This window comes from Notolepis coatsorum, assembly GCF_963971535.1.
Source record: "Notolepis coatsorum genome assembly, chromosome: 14".
In the NCBI taxonomy this organism is placed as follows: Eukaryota; Metazoa; Chordata; class Actinopteri; order Aulopiformes; family Paralepididae; genus Notolepis; species Notolepis coatsorum.
Genome location: NC_140178.1, coordinates 13,835,841 through 13,859,237, shown reverse-complemented (window position 1 = coordinate 13,859,237; position 23,397 = coordinate 13,835,841). Strand labels below are relative to the sequence as shown.

The window sequence follows — 23,397 nt, the reverse complement described above, 5'->3', positions numbered from 1 at the left end:
CTAAATTAAGCATCGTGGTGCTACAGACACGTCCTGGCCTACAAATCCTGCTCCACAGACGTACACAAATAAAACCTCTTTGTTTGGTACAGATCCCCACAAACATCACACCAATTTTCATACGTTTTTTAAATGAAAAGGAGAATAAGGACGCAAATATTATCTTCCCTCTTAATATCGCGAATGATATCGCAAATAAGATGAGATATTCCTTTATTGATCCCATTGGGGAAATGCGGGCGTCATAGCAGTATGAGGGGGAGGGGAGGTAGAGGTATGGGCAGGGTAATAGTAGAAAGTCATAAATATAGGCAATAGAATTAATTGCAATATCAGTCAAAATATCCACTATTAGATGTTTTTCCAATTTGTTCAGAGCTAGCCAAATCAGCTTTCAGGGATACTATCATGGACATTTATACTGACACTTGCATCTGCTACTAAACTAGCACCTGTATGAATGAATGAAATGAATGAATGAAAACTTTATTCAACAGATTGCAGAATGGGTACAATACAGTACGGCTCAATACACACAATTGTTAAGGGGATGCAGACCAGATAAAGACGTTTGTCTTGTTTACATCAGGGTCCCCCATTTTCTGAGTCTGTTTTGTTTTGCTCTGTTTGTCTTACCCTGTTTTACCTTGTTTTAATCTTGTTCTGTTTTAACTTTGTATTTATTTCACCCCCTGCCTCCTGTCCCTCAACAGGCTGTGCCTTTTGCCAGGTCGCCATTGTAAATAACAATTTGTTATTAATGACTTACCTGGTTAAATAAAGGTTAAATACATTTAAAAAATGTAATAAAGGGTGCCAGGGTGGCGCACCACGTACAGCGCTGCGGTGCAACACAGCCGTCCCGGGTTCGACTCCCGGACCCGGCGACCTTTGCCGAATATCTTCCCCCGTCTATCTCCCATTCTTCCTCTCTCTCTCTCTCTCTCTCTCTCTCTCTCTCTCTCTCTCTCTCTCTCTCTCTCTCTCTCTCTCTACCGGACTGCCTGGTAGCAAAAACCAATAAAAGATCTACCAAAAACATAATAAAAAATAAATGTATAAAATGGTAAATGGTGCATTTATATGTCTCTTTTATCCAAAGCGCTTTACAATTTGTTCCTCACATTTTTACCCATTCACTCACACATTCACACACCGAATGTAGGAGGAGCGGGAATCGAACCGGGAACCTCCGGATTACCAGACAACTGCTCTACCTCCTGAGCCACGGTCGCCCACGATATGACCATTTGATTATGGTATCAAATTGTCTAAATCGGTGACGTCCATCGTCCACCTACAGCAGTAAAAACATGTTCTTCTCTCCTCCTCCTCCTCTCCACACAGCCGCTGAAGACCCTGTCTCGAGAGCGGCCCTTGCCCAACATCTTCAACCTGTACACGGTGCTGACGGTGCTGCTGCAGTTCGCCGTGCACTTCTGCAGCCTGGTCTACCTGTACAAAGGAGCCCAGAGCAGGAGTCCACCCAGGTGACGCACATTCACAGATTCACGTTCACATTCTTTTATATTGTCACAGCTTTTTTAAATGTACATACCGTACTTTTCGGACTATAAGCTGCGGCTTTTCCCCCCATTTTTCGACCCTGCGGCTTATATAACGGTGCGGCTTATATGTGACTCGACGTGACCAAAACCGAAAATGTAAAAATCTAAATATTGCTTTTTTGACTGCATTGAAATGTTATTCATCTGTTCCCTTATTTGCTAAACTTAATACAACTTGTAAATGAGTTAATTCTTGTTATTTGTCCGACAGTATTGTGTCCCAATGCTAATTACATATGGTAATTAAACATTAAAACACCTGCGGCTTATAGTCCAGTGCGGCTTATATATGTACACATCATTCAATTTAGCTGCTGCGGCTTATATTCAGGTGCGGCTTATAGTGCGAAAAGTACGGTACATTCGGAGAAACGTGAGATGCTTGTTTTTCCCGGCTCCTCAACCGTAGTAGATTTGTAAACATAGTACACAGCAGCGTATATATTCTATCTATACAAATTATAACTATAAATATAAACTATAACTAAACTAGATAATACTCTATATATACAGTATATACAGCATTATTGTACATGCTATTATACAGAGTAATATGGGTTATATGCAGGTGTATAATTCGGTATATCAAATGATTATATGCAGGTATATTCAGACAGATATGGATATATACTGTGTATATATATATATATATATATATATATATATGGTAAATATATAAATGTATGTATACTGTATTTCTGACCCTGGTTCTTTCTCTTGCAGAGCGGAGAAGTTTGCAGATTTGTATAAAGAGTTTCAGCCCAGCCTCATCAACAGCACTGTGTACATCATGTCCATGGCCATGCAGATGGCGACCTTTGCCATTAACTACAAGGTACTCATTCCTTCCGTTATGTGAGGTAGTTGCCCTCTTTGTGGGGTAACAGATTTCACTCATGCTGTCCCCTGTTGCCCCCCGACAGGGCCACCCTTTCATGGAGTCTCTCAGCGAGAACAGACCTCTACTGTGGAGCATCGCTCTGTCAGGCTTAGCCATCGTGGGGCTCCTGTCGGGGTCCTCGCCGGAGTTCAACGAGCAGTTCGCTCTTGTAGATATTCCAACAGAGGTGAGTCCACATATTTGTTGTAATAGTAGCAGTAGTAGCAGTAGCAGCAGTAGTAGTAGTAGTAGTAGCAGTAATAGTAATAGTAGTAGCAGTAATAGTAGCGGTAGCGGTAGCAGTAGTAGTAGTAGTAGCAGTAGTAATAGTAGCGGTAGCAGTAGTAGAAGTCGTTTTTTTCTTTTTTTATCTTTTTCGACCCTCCTTTTTCCTCCGTTTTTTTCTCCCATCCCAATGTTAGTCGTTATGCCAATTCCCCAATCCCCTTCCTGGTCGCTGCGCACCTACCCCCTACGGTCGGTCTGGGAGAGTGGAGGCTATCACATGCTTCCTCCGACACATGTGTAGCCAATCAACCGCTTCTTTTCACCTGGCAGCGCGGACTCTCACTGAGAGGGTGTAACGTGTGGAAGGATCACACTACCCCCCCCTTAGATCCTTTCCTCGCTGAGCAGGCACCCCGACCGAACTGTAGGAGTCGCTGTTTACAACGACCAGGACCCACCCACCAGCTTTCCCACCCCTAACACTGCCAATTGTGTTAGTATGAACGACCAGCCAAGCTGGTAGCAATGCCGAGAGCTGGGCTCGAACCCAGCATCTCCTGCACTAGTGGCGAGCGCCTTGCCCACTGCGCCACTTAGCCGCCCAGTAGAAGTCATTTTATTCAGTCATCACACACAATACAATATGCACATCATTCCAGACTTTGATTCTGGCAGTGACTGAAAAGGTACAGGCTGAAGCATAATGTTTATATATGCCTGACCTATATTCTTATCAAATTAAGCCTCCAAAACAAAAACATAAATCATTTGTAACCCTCAAAAATAGCAAAAATACAAAAGCGAATGACTCATTCTTAAAAGTATATCGGCATTGTTCCACAACCCAGTACCAGTCAAAAGTTTGGACACACCTTCTCATTCAGTTCTATGTTTTCTTAGCTTTTTGAACATGTTGTTGTTGTTGTTGTTGTTGTTGTTTGACATAGTCTTTCAGTTCACCCCCCCCGTCTTTCCTCCTTCCCAGTTCAAGCTGGTGATCGCCCAGGTTCTGGTGGTGGACTTTGTCTCCGCCCTGCTGGTGGACCGCATCCTGCAGTTCCTCCTGGGCAAGGGGGCTCTCAGGCTGCCTTCTTGAGCTTCAGGCCGACAGCAGCCGCTGCCCTGAGCAACCAAACTGTAAAGGGAGGAGGACGGGGAAGACGAGGAAGAGGAGGAGGAGACTTTGGGAGGAGGAAGAGGAGGGTTCTAGCTGTGGTGACGAGGCACCCGGCCACTGAGACAGACAGTCGAGGCGTGCGGCGCTGCAGCGGAGTCCTAAGCGCGTCCCCGCGTCTCTCTTGGTCCCGCTCTGCACCTCCTTCACCAGCTCTCTCACCAGTACTAAAAAGAAACTGTTCCGTGTTTTTTTTTCTTTCTTTTATCTATTTCTTTAAGCTTCATAATTCCCCCTCCCTTTTTTTTCTCCTAAAATTTCTCTCTCTTGCTTTGTGTCTCCCCCCCCCCAACCGCCCCCCCCCCCACCCGCCCCCCTCCTGCAAAAGGCCAAGAAGAGCAGTATTGTGTGGAGAGACCGTTTGTGGAGAGACCGTGTGTCAAAGCCAATGTGAGACGTAGAGGCACACGCCCCCTCCGGGACATTCTCTTTTTATTTTATTTTTGATTTCTCTTTCCCTTTATTTTGTAAAAAGATAAATCTCTTACAGACGTATAAAAAGGACTTACCAGATACGCGTGTTTTGTCAACCGTTTTGTTCCGTATGAAGGTGATCTGTCTGTGAATGAAAGGTACGACCGCCGCCCTCCAGATAGCACACTTGGCCTGGTGGGCGCGAACGAGCTTCTGAAATGACGGGGGAACGCAACAACGCTGCGTTCGTTTGCGGTCGGACGTCGGAAGTGGGGGAAGTGCGTCGTCTTCCGAGTTACAAAGCCGGAGAGACATGGATGCTCACGCGAAACTCTTGTCGGTATACAGCTGAACGACGTATCGATGGCCGAAGAACAAAAAACTAAAAGAAACTTGTTGTTTTCTTGCAGAATGCTATATTTTAGGATACCCAATACAATACACAGTTTTTGGACTATATTATGTGTTAACAATACCGCTCGGGTATTAGTGCCTCGCAAAGTGCAGATTTTTTCCCCCACTCTTTTATGCAGATAGGAGGTTTTGCTCTTCGGTCATCGATATAGCTAATATACTTACAAATGTACTCTTAAAACAGTTGATGACAACATTAATGTTGATACGACGTGTGTGTGGTCATGTTGAAATCAAATGACGTCGCTGAGGCTCGAAACTGGACGTTGAGAAATGATACCCGAGTTTGCGACTACGAACTCTGAGTTGATACGCTGTTTTATTAGATTTTTCCTTGTAGGAAGTCAGAATTTCCGACCTGCGACTGATGGAATGCAGCTCCATTGATGATGATGTCACTCAGTCCTCCTAATCTACCCCACAATGTAAAGCATTTAACACGCCGTCTTCATGTATAACGTGTGTGTTTGGTCAGAGCGTCAGCTGGACAGGGGGAGCTGGAAGCTGGTGCTGAGCCTGGCCAACAGGAGCCAATAGGTGGTCGTTGATTTGAGGGCAGAACTTAGAAATATTTTCAAATCCTTAAGATGTTCAATGCCCTTCCCATTCAGAACGTATCAGGTTGCCTCTAAAGTTACGCCCTGCTGGGTAGCTTTGTGCACTGTTATGCACATAACAAGCGCTTGTGTGTCACTAGAGCAGGGGTCTCAAACTCGCGTCCCGCTGGATGATATTTTGCGGCCCCCTACTTGACATCAAAGTAAAAACAATTTTTTTTAATATATATATTTATTTTATTTGTTTTATGTTGTGGGACTTGTACAGCACTTTGTTCACCAAAAACAAAACACTTTGCTTTCATGAAATATTGTAAGCCATCATTTGAGGCTTTATAAAAGCAGCACAATGAACACATCTGTCAGTGCCGAGTCCGACCTCATCTTAAATAACAAACAGCATTGCTTGTTGCCGTGAACAAAGAGGCAGAGTTGATTTAGCAAATAAATAAATATATATATATATATAATATTTGATGCGGCCCAGCCTCACCCAGACTCTACCTCCAGCGGCCCCCAGGTAAATTGAGTTTGAGACCCCTGCACTAGAGGGTTTGATAGACGGCTCGCTCGTTCCAATCATTTGACTTGGTCGTTCGTTTGATTGGATGTCGTTGTTTTAGCTCCTGCCACTTACTGGAATGACAACATATTATTTAAATGTTGGTGTCAAATGTCTTGTTTTTTTTTGTACTATTGATTACAGTCAAGATAATACATTTTAAATGTTGCCAAAAATCTGCGGCAGCCTATTGATCCTTTAAGCCTGACTTGTGTGTTGCATTCACGAAAAAAAAATTTAAAGCAGGAACTGCGAGGGAGGTTCACAAAGTGGGAAGCGGTCACTGAACTTCGACCTCCGAGTGAGAAAGTATTTTTGGGTTTTCGATGTCATATTAACATGGTAGCATTTTTTGTTTCGATTTTTAATAGTTGCACTTTGGATATGTCATGCTTTTAGCTGTTTACATTGCTGTAGGAAGGTGAAAATATACAATAGAGGCCTTGCACGGAATGTTTAGTTCTCATTCTTCCAGTATGGCTGCCTGTAACCACCTTCAAAAGAAAAGGCCTGGCCTGATTTCTGTCAAGCGGTAGAGCAAGTAAAACTCTAGAAGCATGATATTGCAATTCTACTCTGACTTGTTTACAGGATCCAGTAATAAAGACACCACATTTTTATGTTTTTGTTGATATATTATATATATATATATATATATAACCGTTGTCTCTTCCATTGCCATGTACAAAAACAATGATTGCTCTGTTACAGACAGCCATGCTGGAAGAAAGAACTACACAAACATTCCGTACAAGGCTTATTTTGAGGGACAAACTATAACTGCACAATAGCAACCTGCACGTTAGAATACACAGAAGTAACGATGGACATATACAAATGTATTGCACTGATGAAATACCGGAGGCTATATTAATGCGCCAAAATACCTACATTATATGTAGTTACGATTATTTTGCTGTTGATCAAATAAAAAGCCTGCCTACTGCAAATCAATATGATTTGTCGACTATCTCATGGCTTATTGATCCATTCAAGAATCGAGGTTGTAGTGTAGGCCACACAGACCACACAGCACAGGCTATTTCCATATTAGGCTATTACTTCACATAAAATATGTCTAAATGAAATGCACAAAACAAAAAATGTATGTATCATAACGTTACCCTGGTATAATCTATATGCATGTATTTATTCATAACGTTATACATATTGTTAACGTTAGATCGTGCATGGCTTTTACATTGCGCACGTCATCGAATATGATTGAGGATCGCTCAGAATATCTCATTGTGTATTTTTGAATGCACAGAACTGCTTGGATCAACTGTTAACAACATTGAAACCTGCATTTTGACACAATGCCATTTAGCTGGGGAAAGGTGAGCTATTTTACATTTATTTAAATTTAAAGTGCCACTTGCAAAAAATACAACCTGCAAGTGGGCCTTTAAGTTAAATGTATTTTATTTTAATGTTTTTTTTGTCATGTTTTTAGACATGTCTATATTATTCAAATGTGAGCTAAATATAATATACTTTATAATTTAGAATACAGAACTTTGAAGGCGTTTTCCCAAAAATGAGTTTTAAGAGTTTTTCCTCATACTCTGAGCCAGAAATCTCCACTTCAGTAGCACTCACATACACCAAACCTTCCAGTTCTATTCATATCTATGTTCTGAAGGTATTTACAGAAGGGTTTGTTGATATCGCATTCATACCCTGATTTATATCACATTCTATTCCTAAAAACATGGCGAAATATGGAATTTTACCATAAAAATGGACTGAATGGAGTATTTTCTGATTTATGGAGTGATAAAAAGAGATATCCAAAATCCCCTCTGTAATAACCTTTGGCTCTAATATGTCAACAAAATGAAACTATAATTTTGAAAATGGCTTTATCCAATGTTCAGATTTCTGTCCTGGAATTATATGCAAATTAGTGCATATTTAAGTAGATCATGCCTAATTTGCATATTTAAACATACAATTTCAGAAAACTTGTAATACAAAAAAGTCTTGTCTTAATATAAGTAATCAACTGGGGAAGTTTCATTGTGATATCTATTAGTTAATTTTTTTACCCTATTCACCTGCAGTGTAGAAACAGGCGTCGGCCAATCAGAGAGCGTCTCCGAGAAATGCGGCTTGGTTTGGTATTCACGCCGCTTAACTAGCCGCATTTCTGGCAGACGCTCTCTGATTGGCACTGACTGACGCTCTCTGATTGGCCACTGACGCGTTTGCCCAATCGCGTGACGAGCTGTGTCTTTGCCCATTTCCACGTCAAACAGCCTGCAAACTACCTGGCGTTCTATCGCCATGCTCTAAGACAAACTCTAACCTTAACCAACTTCGAAAGAGTGCCTAAGCTTAACGTCGAAAGAACTTGCCGTCACGCTCTAAGACAAACTCTAACCTTAACCAACTTCGAAAGAGTGCCTAAGCTTAACCAGTGTAGAAACAGGCGTCGGCCAATCAGAGTGCGTCTTGCCAGAAATGCGGCTAGGTTTCGAAATCACGCCGCTTAGGGAAAGTATTCACGCACGCCGGTCGCTTTCCCCCTACTATTTCCAGGTAACTTGCATCAGTCTGAGTGATTATGTGATGTATAATTATCAGCTCAAAAGCGGAAGTTAGCAGGCAGTACTTTGACAACATCACACTACGTTTCCCAGCATGCATAGCGGGTGGTGACGGAGCGAGCAGACGCCTGGGCGGAGTGGGCGCGCGCTGTATGAAAAATGGCGGAGGTTCAATCTGATCCCAAACAGAACAGGTTTGTCTTAGGTTTAGAACTACGACAACAGAACAAACAACACAAGAAAACTCATATGACTAATGTAATCGGAACACAGTGTTGAGTAATGTATGCACCAATTGGCGTCCTGTTACTTTCACTCGTTAAGCTCTATGTGGTTGTTGCTGGAGTTAACTTGAGCTAATGGTAACTAACGTTACTCGTCAAGCAAAGCGTTGTATCTAATTTTATAATAACGTTATAATTGTTATTCTTTCATATTCTCAGCCATTGCACGAGTATTGCTGTTGCTGAGAGTCGGACAGAGGTAAGAAACACTTGGCAACAAGCAAAACAGCTGTTCTGCCGCCCTGGACCTTTTTTTATGATGAATTGAAAATGGGGGACCCTGATGTAAACGAGACGAAAGTATTTCTCTTTCTCTCAATTGTGTGTATTGAGCTGTACTGTATTGTACCCATTCTGCAATCTGTTAATAACATTTTCAATCAATCAACCATTCAACTGGTGCCTGTATAACGTTATAGATCACCACAACCCGTCAATTCACTATGAATTGAAAATGGGGGACCCTGATGTAAACAAGACAAACGTCTTTCTCTGGTCTGCATCCCCTTAACAATTGTGTGTATTGAGCCGTACTGTATTGTACCCATTCTGCAATCTGTTAAATAAAGTTTTCATTCATTCATTCATTCTGTTTATCAAGGTCCACGTAGAAGAACAGACTGCTATGAGAGGACGCCCCTCGAGTCCCAGCACAGCTCCCCCGTGCAAGTTACCCCGCAGCCGTTCCCCGTCCTCCTCCTCCTCCTCCACCCAGATGCCAGATGCAGGAGAGGAACAGATGGCAGCAGAGGGAGACAAGAAGCAGGTGAAGAGCCTGCAGGACGTTGTTCCCTCTGAGGGCCCATCTCTCAGCCACAGTGAACGGAGGAAATCCTGGAGGAGGAGGTCTACTTTAAGCCGGCGGTCCCTCCCTGCTCTCGCCAGCCCTTCCAAGAGTGAGTCTCCCCCAGTACCTTTCCGTTTCCTATTCATTACGGGTGATTATTAGATTAGATTCAAATGTAGCGTCATCATACTACAGCACAAGTACAGTACACCGAAAAGAAGTTTGGCATCCAACCAGAGTGCAAATGTAACAGTAAAGTGCAATAGTAATTAACTATGTACATGTGATTTAAACTGGGTATAAATATCTAAATGAATTGTAGTATTAATATGTACAGTGATACACAGGTATAAAGACACTATGGTAGTAAGTCATACTAGCCAGCAGCATAACTACTAAGAGTATTGATTGATTGAAAATGTTATTAACAGATTGCAGAATGGGTACAATACAGCACGGCTCAATACACACAATTGTTAAGGGGATGCAGACCAGAGAAAGACTTTCGTCTTGTTTACATCAGGGTCCCCCATTTTCAATTCATGATATGTGAGTCGTAGGTAGGGATGGGACCTTTCACATTTGAACCGATACCGGTACCGGTACCTGTGAATCGATACCGGTACCCAACGGTACCTTTTTTCGGTACTTTATGGCGCTTTTCCACTGCATGGTACCTACTCTACTCTACTCTACTCTACTCTACTCGCTTTAGGTCCCTGGTACTTCGTTCCTTTTCCAATACCGAGTAGAGTAGAGTAGAGTAGGTACCATGCAGTGGAAAAGCGCCATTAGTCTCAAGAAATTTAATTTACCTACCTCAGTCGTAAAAAAAAAAATCCAAACTTCAAATAACTACAATTTCGACAGTTTTCGGCTTGTCATTGCTCCGACTGCTTTGTTGTTGAATCAAGTCAAATCCTAGGTAAGCATATATTGTGCGTGTGAACATTGACATGAAAAGAAAAAAGTAAAAAAAAAATAATAATACATTTTTTTTTTTTTTTTTTTTTTTTTTTTTTTTTTCTCTCGGTTTCTCACTTGATTCGATACTCGGTAGTACCGACGTGTTTCGGTTTGGTACCTCAAAAGTACCGAATTCGGTACCCATCCCTAGTCGTAGGTAAGGGATATGTACAGATAATATAGATATAGTATCTGTAAACAGGATTCAAATGCAGGTATTTTACAGACAGATGTGGATATATATATATATATAGTAAGAATAAATATATATATATAGCATAATTCATTGTCTTACTCTTGCCGTTTCTCTCAGTTTTGTGCAGGAGCATCAGCCCATCTCTGCCTCAGCAGGAAAGGCTGGCGAAGTTGATGGAAGCTTCTATGAGGGTGAGTTGTGATAACCAGAGGCTTTGGAGAGATAATGCTTTGAAATGTGGACAGATACTGTTCCAAAGCTGCTGACGTGTTTTTGGCTCATCCTTGCAGCTCCGCCGTGGGTCGTCTGGGACGGCGGCGTCCATGAGGGTAGTAGCTCTGTGGTCGTTTACCACAGCTAGGTTTACCACCGCTAGGTTTACCACCACCAGGTTTACCACCACCAGGTTTACCACAGCTAGGTTTACCACAGCTAGGTTTACCACAGCTAGGTTTACCACAGCCAGGTTTACCACCACCAGGTTTACCACAGCTAGGTTTACCACCACCAGGTCTACCACAGCTAGGTTTACCACAGCTAGGTCTACCACCACCAAGTTTACCATAGCTAGGTTTACCACCACCAGGTTTACCACAGCTAGGTTTACCACCACCAGGTTTACCACAGCTAGGTTTACCACCACCAGGTTTACCACAGCTAGGTTTTTCATAGTTAAAGTAGTCCATAATGAATTGTTTGTTCACCAGCTCTGTTTTTGTGACCAACTTGGCACATGCACACTGTGACTAAATGATGCCCTACACCTGGCAAAATCAGCTAAACGACCCAGGTGTTATTGTAGTGCCTGTGCACCAAGTCGAGATATTATACAATTAGAAGCGTATGGTCACGAAAACACACAGCTGGTGAACAAACAATTCATTATGGACCAAAAAACGCAACTCTTTTTGTGAAAAAGAGGCTTTGGACCGTCTGTGGCGAGTTTTTGGAGAAGATTAGAATAGATTACGTGTCTATAGGCGAGTCGTTGTCGTTTCTTGAGTGAACCAGTTCCTGACTCTTCTCTCTTGTCTCTAGTTGGCAATAGAGAGAACCGAGAACTCCCTGCTGTCGACGCCAAACGCCTCCATGGAGTCTTTTCAGAAACAAGGTTTGTGTCTGTGTTCCACGCGCTTTTACCAATTTTTTTTTATCTGAACCTTTCGAAACGGAATCTTGTTAAAGATGCTTAAATATTTTCCCTCTCCCTCGTCTCTTCTCAGTGGCCGGCATGCAGCAGAAATGGAGTCATCTGGCCCAGAACATACAGCGTGAACCGCAGTGTCAACAACCCTGTATGAGTGTTACTAGGTAACGCAGTCGCTTACACAGCGTTTATTTTTTATTTATTTTTTAAACATAGCTTATTGTTATTGTTGTTTGTTTTATTTCTTACTTGCCCTCTTGTTGTCCTCCTGGCTGTTTGGTTTGGATGCAGTAGAACCCCTGAAATGCTGAAGGCCTTGGAGCAGACCCAGAAATCCATCTGCAGGCATGTTGCTTTTATTTACTCTTTTAAATACATTTGATTTATTTTTCCCCGTTTAAAGTCAGTTTCATGCACATTGCTAGTTACGCCGCCGGCTAGTATGACTTACTACCTTAGTGTATTTAGTCCATAATGAATTGTTTGTTCACCAGCTCTGTTTTTGTGACCAACTTGGTGCATGCACACTGTGACTAAATGATGCGGCCAGCCATTAGATGGGCCCCACTCTAGGAAGGCCACCTTTCCATTACAAACGTTCACTGTGCGTCACGTTGTTTGTAGAGCTAAATCTATATTTTATATTATAGCTATGGATTAGGGCTGGGCTGGGCTGGGCGATTCTTGCTAAAATGTGAATCACGATTTTCCTCCCTAAGAATTGAGATCACGATTCTCTCACGATTCTTTTTTATTTTAATTTTATAAAAACATTTATTGCACTTTCTTAAACGGACAACATAACGTATATCAAAGTGCTTGACTTAAACTTAAAAGTCTCTTGTAACATACAAAATAACTAGTCTCTTTTCCTCTCTTATTTTAGAACACTTAATCAAAGTGATTCACTTAAATGCTCATTAATGAACATAAAAAAAACTAGAATGTAAAATGTATTAATAAACTTAGGTGTGATTGCTTCATCAGTAATGAATGTTCGGTTATGGCTTTAGAATGTTCAGAGTGAAATAGGATGTTCGCTTAGGGCTTTAGAATGTTCAATTATGGTGTTAACATGAAATAGAATGTTGAGTTACAGCTTTAGAATAAATAATAATACAAATAAAACCTCATCACATCAGCACGCAGTTCTGTCTCGACTGTCGTTCGACACTGGGTGTACAGAGCAGACAATGCAACATTTGAAAAGTATTAAGTAGCACTTGTCTAGCGTCTTGATAATTTTCTTAAACCCCTCGTTTTGAACGGTGTTGATTGACTTGATGGATATGACGATGCACTGTATAACGTTTGCGTTATTGAGGCTTGTGTGGTCTGACGGCTGGGATTTTGTGATGTGGTTGTCCTTCATTGCTAAATCATATTCGACTTTATGGTGACGTTTGAGGTGGTTGTAGAGGTTGGTCGTGTACTTGTGTTACCTTGCGTTGCTGCGATGGTGCCAAAGCATTGCTTGCAAATATGACTCCTCCTTGTACATCGACAGGTGTTAAAAAAAAAAAAAAAACGCACAGTAGTGGATACATCACTCTCCCTCACCACCACGATTTTCTTCAGTGTCGCTCATTTCTTTCTTTTTTCCTTTAGCTTGAAAATGTTTTGTCTTGCTCGTTCGACACGTGCCTTGTTGTGTATGAGCTCAGCTGTTTACTCAGCTGAGTAGCCTGGGGGGAGGGGCATTGTGGGGAGGGCAAGCGGCAGTGAGCGTTGTGAGTGAGGAAGAGAGAAGAATAGGAGCAAGTGTTTCTAATGCAATTGATCTCCATCTTGACGCAAATACATCAGAATCGCCGTCATTTAGAAATGAGATCGCATAGGTCTATGAATCGAGATCGCGGTCTTTTTACAATTAATCGCGCAGCCCTACTATGGATCCAATGTCATTGTCAATTGACAGTATGAACCTTCCGTTCAATATGCCATAAAGAAATATTTTTTTCATCAATACGTTCCCGTTTTATACCGTGGTGAATATGAGTGTTATATCGGAATGATCTGGGATAATTCCTGCAAAGCTATTTATAAGGCGCTAAGCTAATAACGTTAAATCGATTGGCGTTTCGTCCCTATACAAGCTAGAGTTAAAAATCCAAATGCATATGATCGGTATTATGTTCCATGATGAATGCATGAAAGGGGGAGGCGGGGGAAGTCGTTTCTGATTATTGATTACCAATAACGGCATTTGTTATTACCACAACATAGGCTGAGCAGGGGGATGGCTATTAAATCCTTGCACGATCAAGCTGAAATTGACGTCAAATTGCTCTTACCTGTGGCCGGTTGGATTCCAAAAATAATTTTCCAGTTATTTGATCGCCATCTGCTAGATCATATGTCCATTGGCTGATACCACATTCCTTTACTGCATAATGAATTCGACGTCGCAAAAAGTATTCCATGCGATCTGGTGAAGCCCTCGCTTCAGGCTAACAGAAAAGTCCGCCCGGAGCGTAAAAAATGTGACACAAAGTCTACAACAAGGATTACTGCATTCTCGAGACGGCGCCAATACCAGGATCTGGCCGGTACTGCACTTTCGAAGTCCCAATATGCCTTTTCCAGCCAAAATACAGCTGTGACATTGAATAGGATATTAAAATTGAATAAAAACGTATATATATCAAGCGTCGGCTCCCAATCACGTATACGTGATTGGGAGTATACCTCCCACCTCTTGCAGAGACAAGTCGCATTTCTTTCCCCTCTCCCAAGGCCTTCAAGGCCGTTCCTACCGCCGCCTCTACTGCTCCATGGAGCCTGACGCTGCTATGCCCTGCTTCGTGCCGGTGGCCGGACTATACTCAAATCAACTCTAAATGGATCTAATCAGTGGATTGCATATTTTCTTCAAGAAGCAGAATAAGGCTAACCCTCTCTGCCTGTTGGGACATCATAATCGGGTTACCAACTTGAAGACGTGGTCATTTTTGGATTATCGAAGCTTTTGGACTGCAATAAGAAGATTTTGGATCTGTTTACCGCGCACAGGATCTACCAAAATGAACTGATAAGACACTTGGACACTTGGACTAATAATGCATTCAGTCATTTGGACGGAGTTGTTAAAACTCACTCAAATCAATAGTTATATTCCACTCTATTCAAATCAAATTTAAAGGGACGTGGCTGGGATAAATTGTGCCAGTCAGTCAGCCAAAACAAATTCCGGGACCAAGGTCGAACCGAGAGCTCTGGAGTCGAAGGCCGTCTGGGAGATAAGAGTGGCGAGCGGCTTCCCCACCCGCAATCCCTAGTCCCACCCCCCCCCTCCCCCCTTCCTCTGCATTGGCGCTGCACTGTCGGCTGCCTCGTGTGAGGGAGACCTCCCCCACCCAGGACTTGGCTTGTGCACTCTTCCCCACCCCCCCCCCCCCACCCCCCCTACAGCCCTGTAACAACCCCAACCCACTCCCCCCTCCTTCCGTAAATGGCGCTGCCTATGACGGCTGCCAGTCCGTTTGCGGTGGTGAATATGCATATGTTTGTCTCAAGGCTCTGTACCATTATTACTATCTAAAATGTAATAATTGTGGAATATTACTGTAATGAGCTGTATGTGTATGATCCAAGCGTCCTATGATCCTCATAGGAGCATAACAGAAAAAAGCATTCCATGTGAAGGTATTCTGTATCTTTGCATGTCAACTAATAAAGAAACTTGATATAAGCTTTTCCCCTATGTGTGATCTGGCTGTTTGGCTGTGCGAGCTATCAGGAACTAAGAGAATCGATTTTCAGATCGTGGCCCCAGCGTGCATACGTACACATACTATCGATAATCTAGCGTTTATTTGAAAACGATTCATAATAGGCAGAGAAAATGACAACGTTCTAGAATATTCCAGTACAGGGCGTTTATCACGGAATCTTTTTTATTTTCCTTGAAAACGAGGGCTTTTCAAAATGCTATAAAATGGAAATGAACCGATAAAAAAACAATCCGCTTCGACAATGTTGACTAGAAAATGAGTCATTGATAAGCGACGGGCAGATTAGACACATAGCCATAATTTAAAACATAGATTAGGCGTTTTTAACGCTAACATTGAAGTGGGTGCTGGGCATTCAAGCACTAAATCCTGCGCCCCCTGGTGGGCGCTGAAAGTGTTAATCATTGTCACATGAAAACATGTTTGCACCAGATTTAGCAGAAGCTCATTTCCATCTGTAGTCTATACAAAAAACATGAAATACAAACAGTGCAAGAGTTCAAAATATATATACACGTAAAATCTCACACAACATGCACAGGACACACGGCATAAAGAGTGCACGATTTAAAAATGCATACATTTATACTGTATGATGACAATACATTTTAAATCAAATCTGACCATATTCACGCGGCTGCCATTTTGCTCTTATGTCGTGCTCAGGTTGAGATTTCTTTCCACCCCGTTCCCACCTCAGGGTGGAAAGAAATCCCAACCTAAGATAAGATATTCCTTTATTGATTCCCTTGGGGAAATCCGGGCGTCATAGCAGCATGGGTGAGCCGAGGGGAGGTACCGGTATGAGCAGGGTAATAGTAGAAAGACATAAATATAGGCAATCAAATTAGATCTGAATATAAAAATATGATCAAATTAAACACTTGCCATGTAAATGTTCAATATAATTCTAATGGAATAGCTTTTGCCTCTGTAATAACTTAGGAATCCAATGAGACAATAAACAGTAAACACTTAACACTAGGGTAGGGAATCGGTATGCGTCTATGCTTTTACCAAACGGTTCGTGTTTCCGCGTTCCCGTTTTGCGCTCTGATTGGCCGCGCACGTTATTAGTCATGTGACATGTGCGCCCAATCGCGCGACGAGCAGTGTCTTTGCCCATTTCCGTGTTGAACAGCCTGCAAACGACCTAACGCCTAGTTTATCACTGGTTAAGCTTAGGTGACTTTTTCGCAGTTGGTTATGGTTAGAGTTTGGAATCAGGGCTGGCGTTCTATCGCCATGCTCTAAGACAAACTCTAACCTTAACCAACTTCGAAAGAGCGCCTAAGCTTAACCGTCAAAGAACTTGCCGTCACACGATTGGGCGCACATGTCACATGACCAGAAACGTGCGTGGCCAATCAGAGCGCAAAACGGGAACGCGGAAACACGAACCGTTTGGTAAAAGCAATCAGGCAATCGGCGTGCACCCATACCGATACTGGTATCACATATCGGTCAAATACCAGGCTGAATACTAAAATCTGATGCCAAGAAACATGTCTAACATGCCAGAAATCTAAGCAAATTGACCCTTATTTGCTGCATTTTTACATGTTCACTATCTAATAGAGAAAAATGTATTAAGATAAGATATTCCTTTATTGATCCCCTTGGGGAAATTCGGACGTCATAGCAGCATGGGGAGGAGGAGGTACAGGTATGGGCAGGGTAATAGTAGAAATGCATAAATATAGGCAATAAAATTACATCTGAATATGAGAAAAACAATATAATTAATCCTGAATATCAAGTCAAGAGTCACTTTATTGTCCCATCAGCTGGGAAATTTGTCTTGGACTTACACCCATACTGCAGCCACAGACGCATACATACAGACATGACGCAACTGACTCCAACCAGAGGAGATAAACATTATAAAAGATACAATAAAGTACCTGCACAGAAGGATGTCTGGCAACACCACATATATATATAGTAATAGTATAACCAAATGACCATTATTGAATATCGATAATATAACGACCAAATATCTGTTATTCGAGAATTGCCTGCCATTTATCTGGCACTATTTAAAAGTTTAACTGAGATCGGGATAAAGGAGTTTTTAAACCCGTTTAGTCTAGAGAGCGTGGAACTCTAAACCTCCTCCCAGAGGGCAGTAGCTCATACTCGGCATGTAAAACATGGGAGGGGTCCGAGACAATTCTATTGGCTTCATTCTGTATGAGACTGTAATCAAAGGTGCAGATTGGGGGTCTGTATGCTCCATCAATGTATTGTATCAATATATTTGTTCAATGGCCTCAAAATGAAGGCCCAAGTCCATACTGTTCATTAAAAGTAACGGGTCGGTACTCTGTATCGGCCGATACCTAAAGCCCAGGTATCGTATCGAGACTGAAAAAGTGGGAATGCCGCCTCCCTGCTCAACACTATTGACGCCAAAAGAAAACGCACTGCCGATCAATTATGGATTAACCTGCAAAATGTTCTGTTAACACATTCCCCGCCATCCACGCTGTACAGCATTATTGCCCGCCATGCGTTGTCTGCCAGACCACGCTGTACAGCGATATTGAGATCAATATTTCATTTTTTCATAATTCATATATACACCTCCGACGCCGCAGCTGGACCCTACGGCTCAATACAACGACGGCTCAATACCGCCGCCTGGTGGATGGTCGGGCGAGTTACACTCGAACAACAGGAAGTGGGAGGTGTGCGTCGATTAAATTCATCCGGCCGCCAGACATTGTTGCAAGGCTCCCGACAGATACTATAGTACATATGGATCGCTTTATAAACTTAATAATCGATATGATTTCGGCGTTTATTGCGACATACAAACCGGAAATGGACCTAGGCGATCGACATCCTATACTTGGGATATTTCACCGCCAGTCTCTTTGACGCACGGTAAGAGGACGCTAACGTTATTTTCAGCCCAATGGTTTATTCATTTCACTGCAAACCATCTGATCAATATATCCACCCATACTACATAATGATAAAGCATTTACTGACGAGCACGGAATTATAAACGACCCCCCCCCCTTTCCTCCGCGCATGATGACGCATAACTTATACGATCATATACAGTTGAATTTGTTAATATAGTGTGTCTAGGGAATAAACGGCAATCGATCATTTATATATGCGTTTAGGCCTATAACTCACGTTCTAGTATACGGTTAAAATGTTATTATAGACTATTTTTGTTTTATCCTGTTTCTTTACTTGCATATATTATAACCACCTTTACTGAAAGTTTCATTATGCATTGTGTGTTGAGTACTGACTTTTAATAATTTTTTGTTTTGCAATAATAAAAAAAATATAAAAAAAAAAAAACTCACGTTCTAGGAATTACTGCCGAAAACGATAAAAACATACTTAAATTCTAGAAGGTATTTTTGTATGAATGAAAAAGTATAACGTTCCTACATCCTGAACGATAGATAATCGATGTTGAATGGGCCATAGTAATGTCAATTTAGAAATACAATTTAAAAAGTTATAGCCCTGCAAAGAAGGTGAACATCTCCATAGGCTTTCAGTGGTGGCAGACTGGCTATATTGATGGATATAAGTTATGGCAGGGGGAATGTGTTAATGCATATCAGGTTATTCACCGTGGTAAGAAAAAAAAAGTTAGACACACTATTTATGACACTGGGAATACATTCCCTGAGGTCCATAGATGTCCCTAGATGCCAAGAACATGCAAATGGGTCTTGTAGAATTGGAGCAATCTTCCATTTACTTGGGTATGTACTTTTAGGTGGATTTTCTGGAAATATGGCTAGGGCTTAAGAGGTTAACACTATTATATTGACGTCAAAAGAAAACGCACAGGCCAATCAATTATGGAGTAACCTGCTACATTTTCTGTTTGTGCATTTCAGGTTGCAGGCTGAGAGTGAGTCCTGGGACGCCTTGTTGAACAAACACTGCAGCTATGCGGAGGAGTTGGCCAGGTGAGCGTGGGGCCACTCTCATTAAGGGACACCGTGATACTGCGATACTTATTAAGATCGTGTCAATATTAATGTATTCTCCCCTTTGTCTCTCTCTCTCTCCGTCTTTGTCTGAACCAGGGCAGTGGAGCGAGGTCAGGCCGGCGGTGCAACTCTAGACCCGACCCGTCTGGCCCAGTCGTCACAGAGTGAGCTCATGAGGACCAAGCCAGACTACCGCGCTCTGCTCCGCAGGCAGCAGCCGGTACTGCACACCGTGGAGATGGTGGTACGTCTGTTTGGAAATTTCTTTATTTCAGATCCCCATTAGTCACTGCCTCAGCAGCGACTATTCTTCCTGGGGTCTGGATACAAACATATAAAAATCAAACAAGAATAATCAATAAAACAACATCAAAACAAAACAAATATCAATAAAACAACAAACGGAAATAAAATGTGTCACGCCTTGATCAGGTAACACAGTATACAGTAAAACATTTTCTATGAGGGTTAAAAATTGTGGCAATTTGTTGGTATATATATTGGCTATATTTATTGTAACTGTTGTATAATTTAACCAATAGGGTAGAGCACACAGACCCTCTGCACCTTTTTATTTACATGCAGTTTATTGTTTCTTTTTCTCATATTTTTATATTCAGATAACACCCTGGCCATACCTGTACCTCCCCTCCCCTGTGCTGCTATGGCGCCTGCATTTCCCCAAGGGGATCAATAAAGGAATATCTTATCTGTTATCTTTATATATATATATATATATATATATATATATATATATATATATATATATATATATATATATATATATATACATACATACATAAGTATTCTGTAATTTCAGTTTCGGGGAACTTTCAGGAGTTTTCATGGATGTTTTTAGTTTTTTACCCATAGCCCTTCTTAATTTCTTATGTTGTTAAGGTGTGCATGTGATTTATTGATGAGATAAGATATTCCTTTATTGATCCCCTTGAGGAAATTCAGGACTGTGAGCCTAAAAAGCTGAAACATAAGAATCTATTTGCTGGTGTGAATCCCAAAATAATTCCAGGTGCTTCGTAATCATAATGCATTGTATGCTTGCTTGTGTTTAACCTGTGTTTAACCCCCACCCCCCAGATGGACATCCAGTGCAAGAAGGCTAAAGAGCTGCTGTCCATTCTGAAACTGTCCAAGTTGTTGATTAAAGAGACCAGCAGCAGATTGGGTACAAATATTTGTCTTCTATGTTTGCTATGGCATTATTTCTGTATTGTATAGGAGTGTAACAAGTCTCGTTCGATTTTACTTTCAATTTTAAGCTCACAATTGAATTAGACTTTTTTTTTTTTTTTACCAGATGTTCTCTAATGCACCTAAACATTTATGCACTTGTGAAAAGTATAACAAATGTAATAATAATGTATGAAATGTCCATTCAGGGTAAAAGGTTAAGACACGGCACTCGGATTAGATTGGATGATGTATTGTCATTGTACAAGTACCAGTACAGAGTACAACAAAATGAAGTTGGCATCTAACCAGAGTGCAAAAGAACATTTACATGTAGTCATTTAGCTGACTCTTTTATCCAAAGCCATTTACAAGTCAGCTCTTTCAGCTGAGTAACAATGTTCATCAAACAGTGCTGAAACTTGAGTGCTGCAGTGTTGAGTGCATGGTAGTAGACATGTTAGCATAGTAGGTAGTAATATAGGCAAGGAAGATTATTTAGTGGAAAAGTGCATGATAGTAGAAGACGGTATGATTTTTTTTTTCCAGCAGTAAAGTACATTGTAGTTGTGGCATACATATGACAACTACGGAGTAAATATGCTAAGCTAATGTATGTACAGTATTATATACATTGGTATGAGTATGAATACACTGGTAATAAACCAGTCTAGCCAGTGGTTTAACTAATGAGTAGGTATGTGTGTGTATATATATATATATATACACTAGGGATGCGCCGATACCTGGGCTTTGGGTATCGGCCGATACCGAGTACCAATCTGATACCTATTGTTCAATTAATAAATATACACGTGTGTGTGTATATATATCCATTCCATACCTACTCATATTGTACTGTACAATGTTATTATTATACATTGTTATTATACAGTGTTATATGGATAGACTATAGATTGGATATAGTGGTATAATGAAAGTAGGCACGAGTACAGATGTAGGCTAGTATCTTCACATACTACAAATAACCACTAGGGGTTTGGTCATTCTGCAAATCCACAATATGAATTTACGTATTTATTTATTTTATTTATTTTTTTATTTTAATTTACTTATGGCTACTACCATTTGATTATTGGAACAACTTGTTTTCAAATCGATTTGCATTAGAAATTGTTACCCCCCGCCCCTCAGTATTTGATCCGTGACCTGCAAAATGACCACAAGTAATCTCCCTTTCAGCGGCGAACGCAGGCTTCCAGGATCATCTCCTTCCTGACCATCATAAATCCACCCTCATAAACCTGGTGGCTGCACCTGTGTCTTCTGTGACCTTGGCTGCAGGCGACCAGTGAAGCCTCTGCTGGACCAGGCACTTCATTACTGACGGGGAGAGAGAGCGAATATAATTTTCTCATGACGTGTACTCCAAGGCTGGTGTTTTTGTAAGATATTCCTTATAATAATAACAATACTAATGCAGGACCTGTTCAGAGGTCTTTAATTGGCATGCAATTATCCTCAATGTTTAGCATGCATTGTTTTTTGTAGGATCGCCGATGCGATTCGTCTGCGATTAACCCATCCCGTCTTATTGATCCCCTTGGGGGAAATTCTTACTAGAATGGGGTATAGATTGTCTTGTCAGTATTATTATTATTGTTGATGTTGATGTTGTTTTGTAAAAAAAAAAATGAAATGTGATTACAAAAAAAAATATATATATAGATGGTCTCTATATAGAGCTCTTTGCCCGTGTAATGCAGGCAGTTGACCACCAGGTGGCAAAGCCACTCCTCAAAACGGCCTCTGCCCTCACCCCTGGTATCATTGGGTCATGCTTTCTTTATTTTTTAACTCATATGCGCATACTGTAACTAAATTATCTGTCCATGTTTTATTGGTGTCTCCTAGGGATACAGAAAAATCTGCAAAAATACTTGTTTTTTAGGGGGGGGGGGGTTGCTGTATATAACTTGTGGAAAACTAGAACAAGTAATACAATATTGCCGATAACTTAGTATATAGGTCCTTGTATCAAACGTCTCTTGGAATTTGCATTTAGAAGCTCGTCTCAAAGCGTCTTGTCTCCTGTGTGTCGTTTCCCCCCAATCCTCCTAGGACTGATGACCTCTGCAAATTGATCTGTAGTCATAAAATGTATTTAAATATCTTCAGCATGGAGCAGCATTAGCTTATGGGATACAATCGAATTATACCATGTTCCCTGAAATGATTAAATTGCATGATTGCAGTTAGAATTTTGAGATCTAGTATCTGCGATTTGTTCACGACGTTAAAAAAAAATAAGCGAATCAATCAATCCTTAACGTATTTTGAATTTCTGTTAATTGTCTATTTTCTCTTGGAATATTTTATACCTATTCCTGCACACTATTGACCCTTTTCCTTTCTCTCCGACGCACCTGTTAACCAAACTCTGGGGGCTTTCAAGTATGCAGAAAGTATATTTATCATCATTGTCCAACAAAGCATCGACTGTGAAGCGAAACGCAAACATGTATTCTTCTCCCGTTGCTAAATGAATTCACAATGCAAATTAAACAGACGGACGGACGGACAACACTTGTGCAGCTTAGCCTATATCTGTGCTTCTTATTTATTGACATTCCCCCTCGGTGCTCTCCAGGATGACCAGCAGCATCCTCTCTCTCCTCCTGTGCTGCACCACCCTTCCCTCCTGACGGGTGTCCCCTCCCTGACCATCCCGGGGGGGGGCCCCTCCCCCCACGCTGATGCTCTCCCTGCACGGCCCATGGGCACTGAGGCAGAACGAAGCGTTGACAT

General features: G+C 41.5%; 2 protein-coding genes across 6 annotated transcripts in view; both read left to right on the top strand.

The window, feature by feature from the left end:
* Window positions 1-4,363, top strand: part of atp13a1 (ATPase 13A1) — a 47,743-nt gene extending 43,380 nt beyond the window's left edge. For both annotated transcript variants that reach the window (XM_084328868.1, XM_084328867.1), the window contains exons 22-25: window positions 1,348-1,490; window positions 2,292-2,403; window positions 2,492-2,635; window positions 3,662-4,363. In XM_084328868.1, coding sequence (XP_084184994.1) covers window positions 1,348-1,490; window positions 2,292-2,403; window positions 2,492-2,635; window positions 3,662-3,772 — 510 coding nt within the window. In that variant the 3' untranslated portion in view covers window positions 3,773-4,363. The remainder of the gene's footprint in view (window positions 1-1,347; window positions 1,491-2,291; window positions 2,404-2,491; window positions 2,636-3,661) is intronic.
* A 4,113-nt stretch (window positions 4,364-8,476) lies between these two features.
* Window positions 8,477-23,397, top strand: dsn1 (DSN1 component of MIS12 kinetochore complex). Of its 4 annotated transcripts, none has more exons than XM_084329365.1 (11): window positions 8,477-8,543; window positions 8,793-8,832; window positions 9,235-9,529; window positions 10,700-10,773; window positions 11,621-11,693; window positions 11,806-11,893; window positions 12,024-12,074; window positions 19,342-19,413; window positions 19,534-19,681; window positions 20,536-20,623; window positions 21,832-23,397. In XM_084329365.1, exons 1-11 carry the CDS (start codon window positions 8,509-8,511, stop codon window positions 21,942-21,944), a joined length of 1,077 nt encoding a protein of 358 aa, XP_084185491.1. In that variant the 5' UTR covers window positions 8,477-8,508; the 3' UTR covers window positions 21,945-23,397. The 4 variants fall into 4 exon arrangements, with proteins under 4 accessions (XP_084185491.1, XP_084185492.1, XP_084185490.1 ...); XM_084329366.1 differs by having other exon boundaries at window positions 12,021-12,074; window positions 21,844-23,397; XM_084329364.1 differs by having other exon boundaries at window positions 12,021-12,074.

Bases quoted from the DNA above. Each gene is read 5' to 3' on its own strand.
- dsn1 (XM_084329364.1), top strand. From the start codon at position 8,509: ATGGCGGAGGTTCAATCTGATCCCAAACAGAACAG. The intron at 8,544-8,792 runs GTTTGTCTTAGG...TCATATTCTCAG, and splicing joins TCTGATCCCAAACAGAACAG to CCATTGCACGAGTATTGCTG. The intron at 10,774-11,620 runs GTGAGTTGTGAT...TCTTGTCTCTAG, and splicing joins TGATGGAAGCTTCTATGAGG to TTGGCAATAGAGAGAACCGA.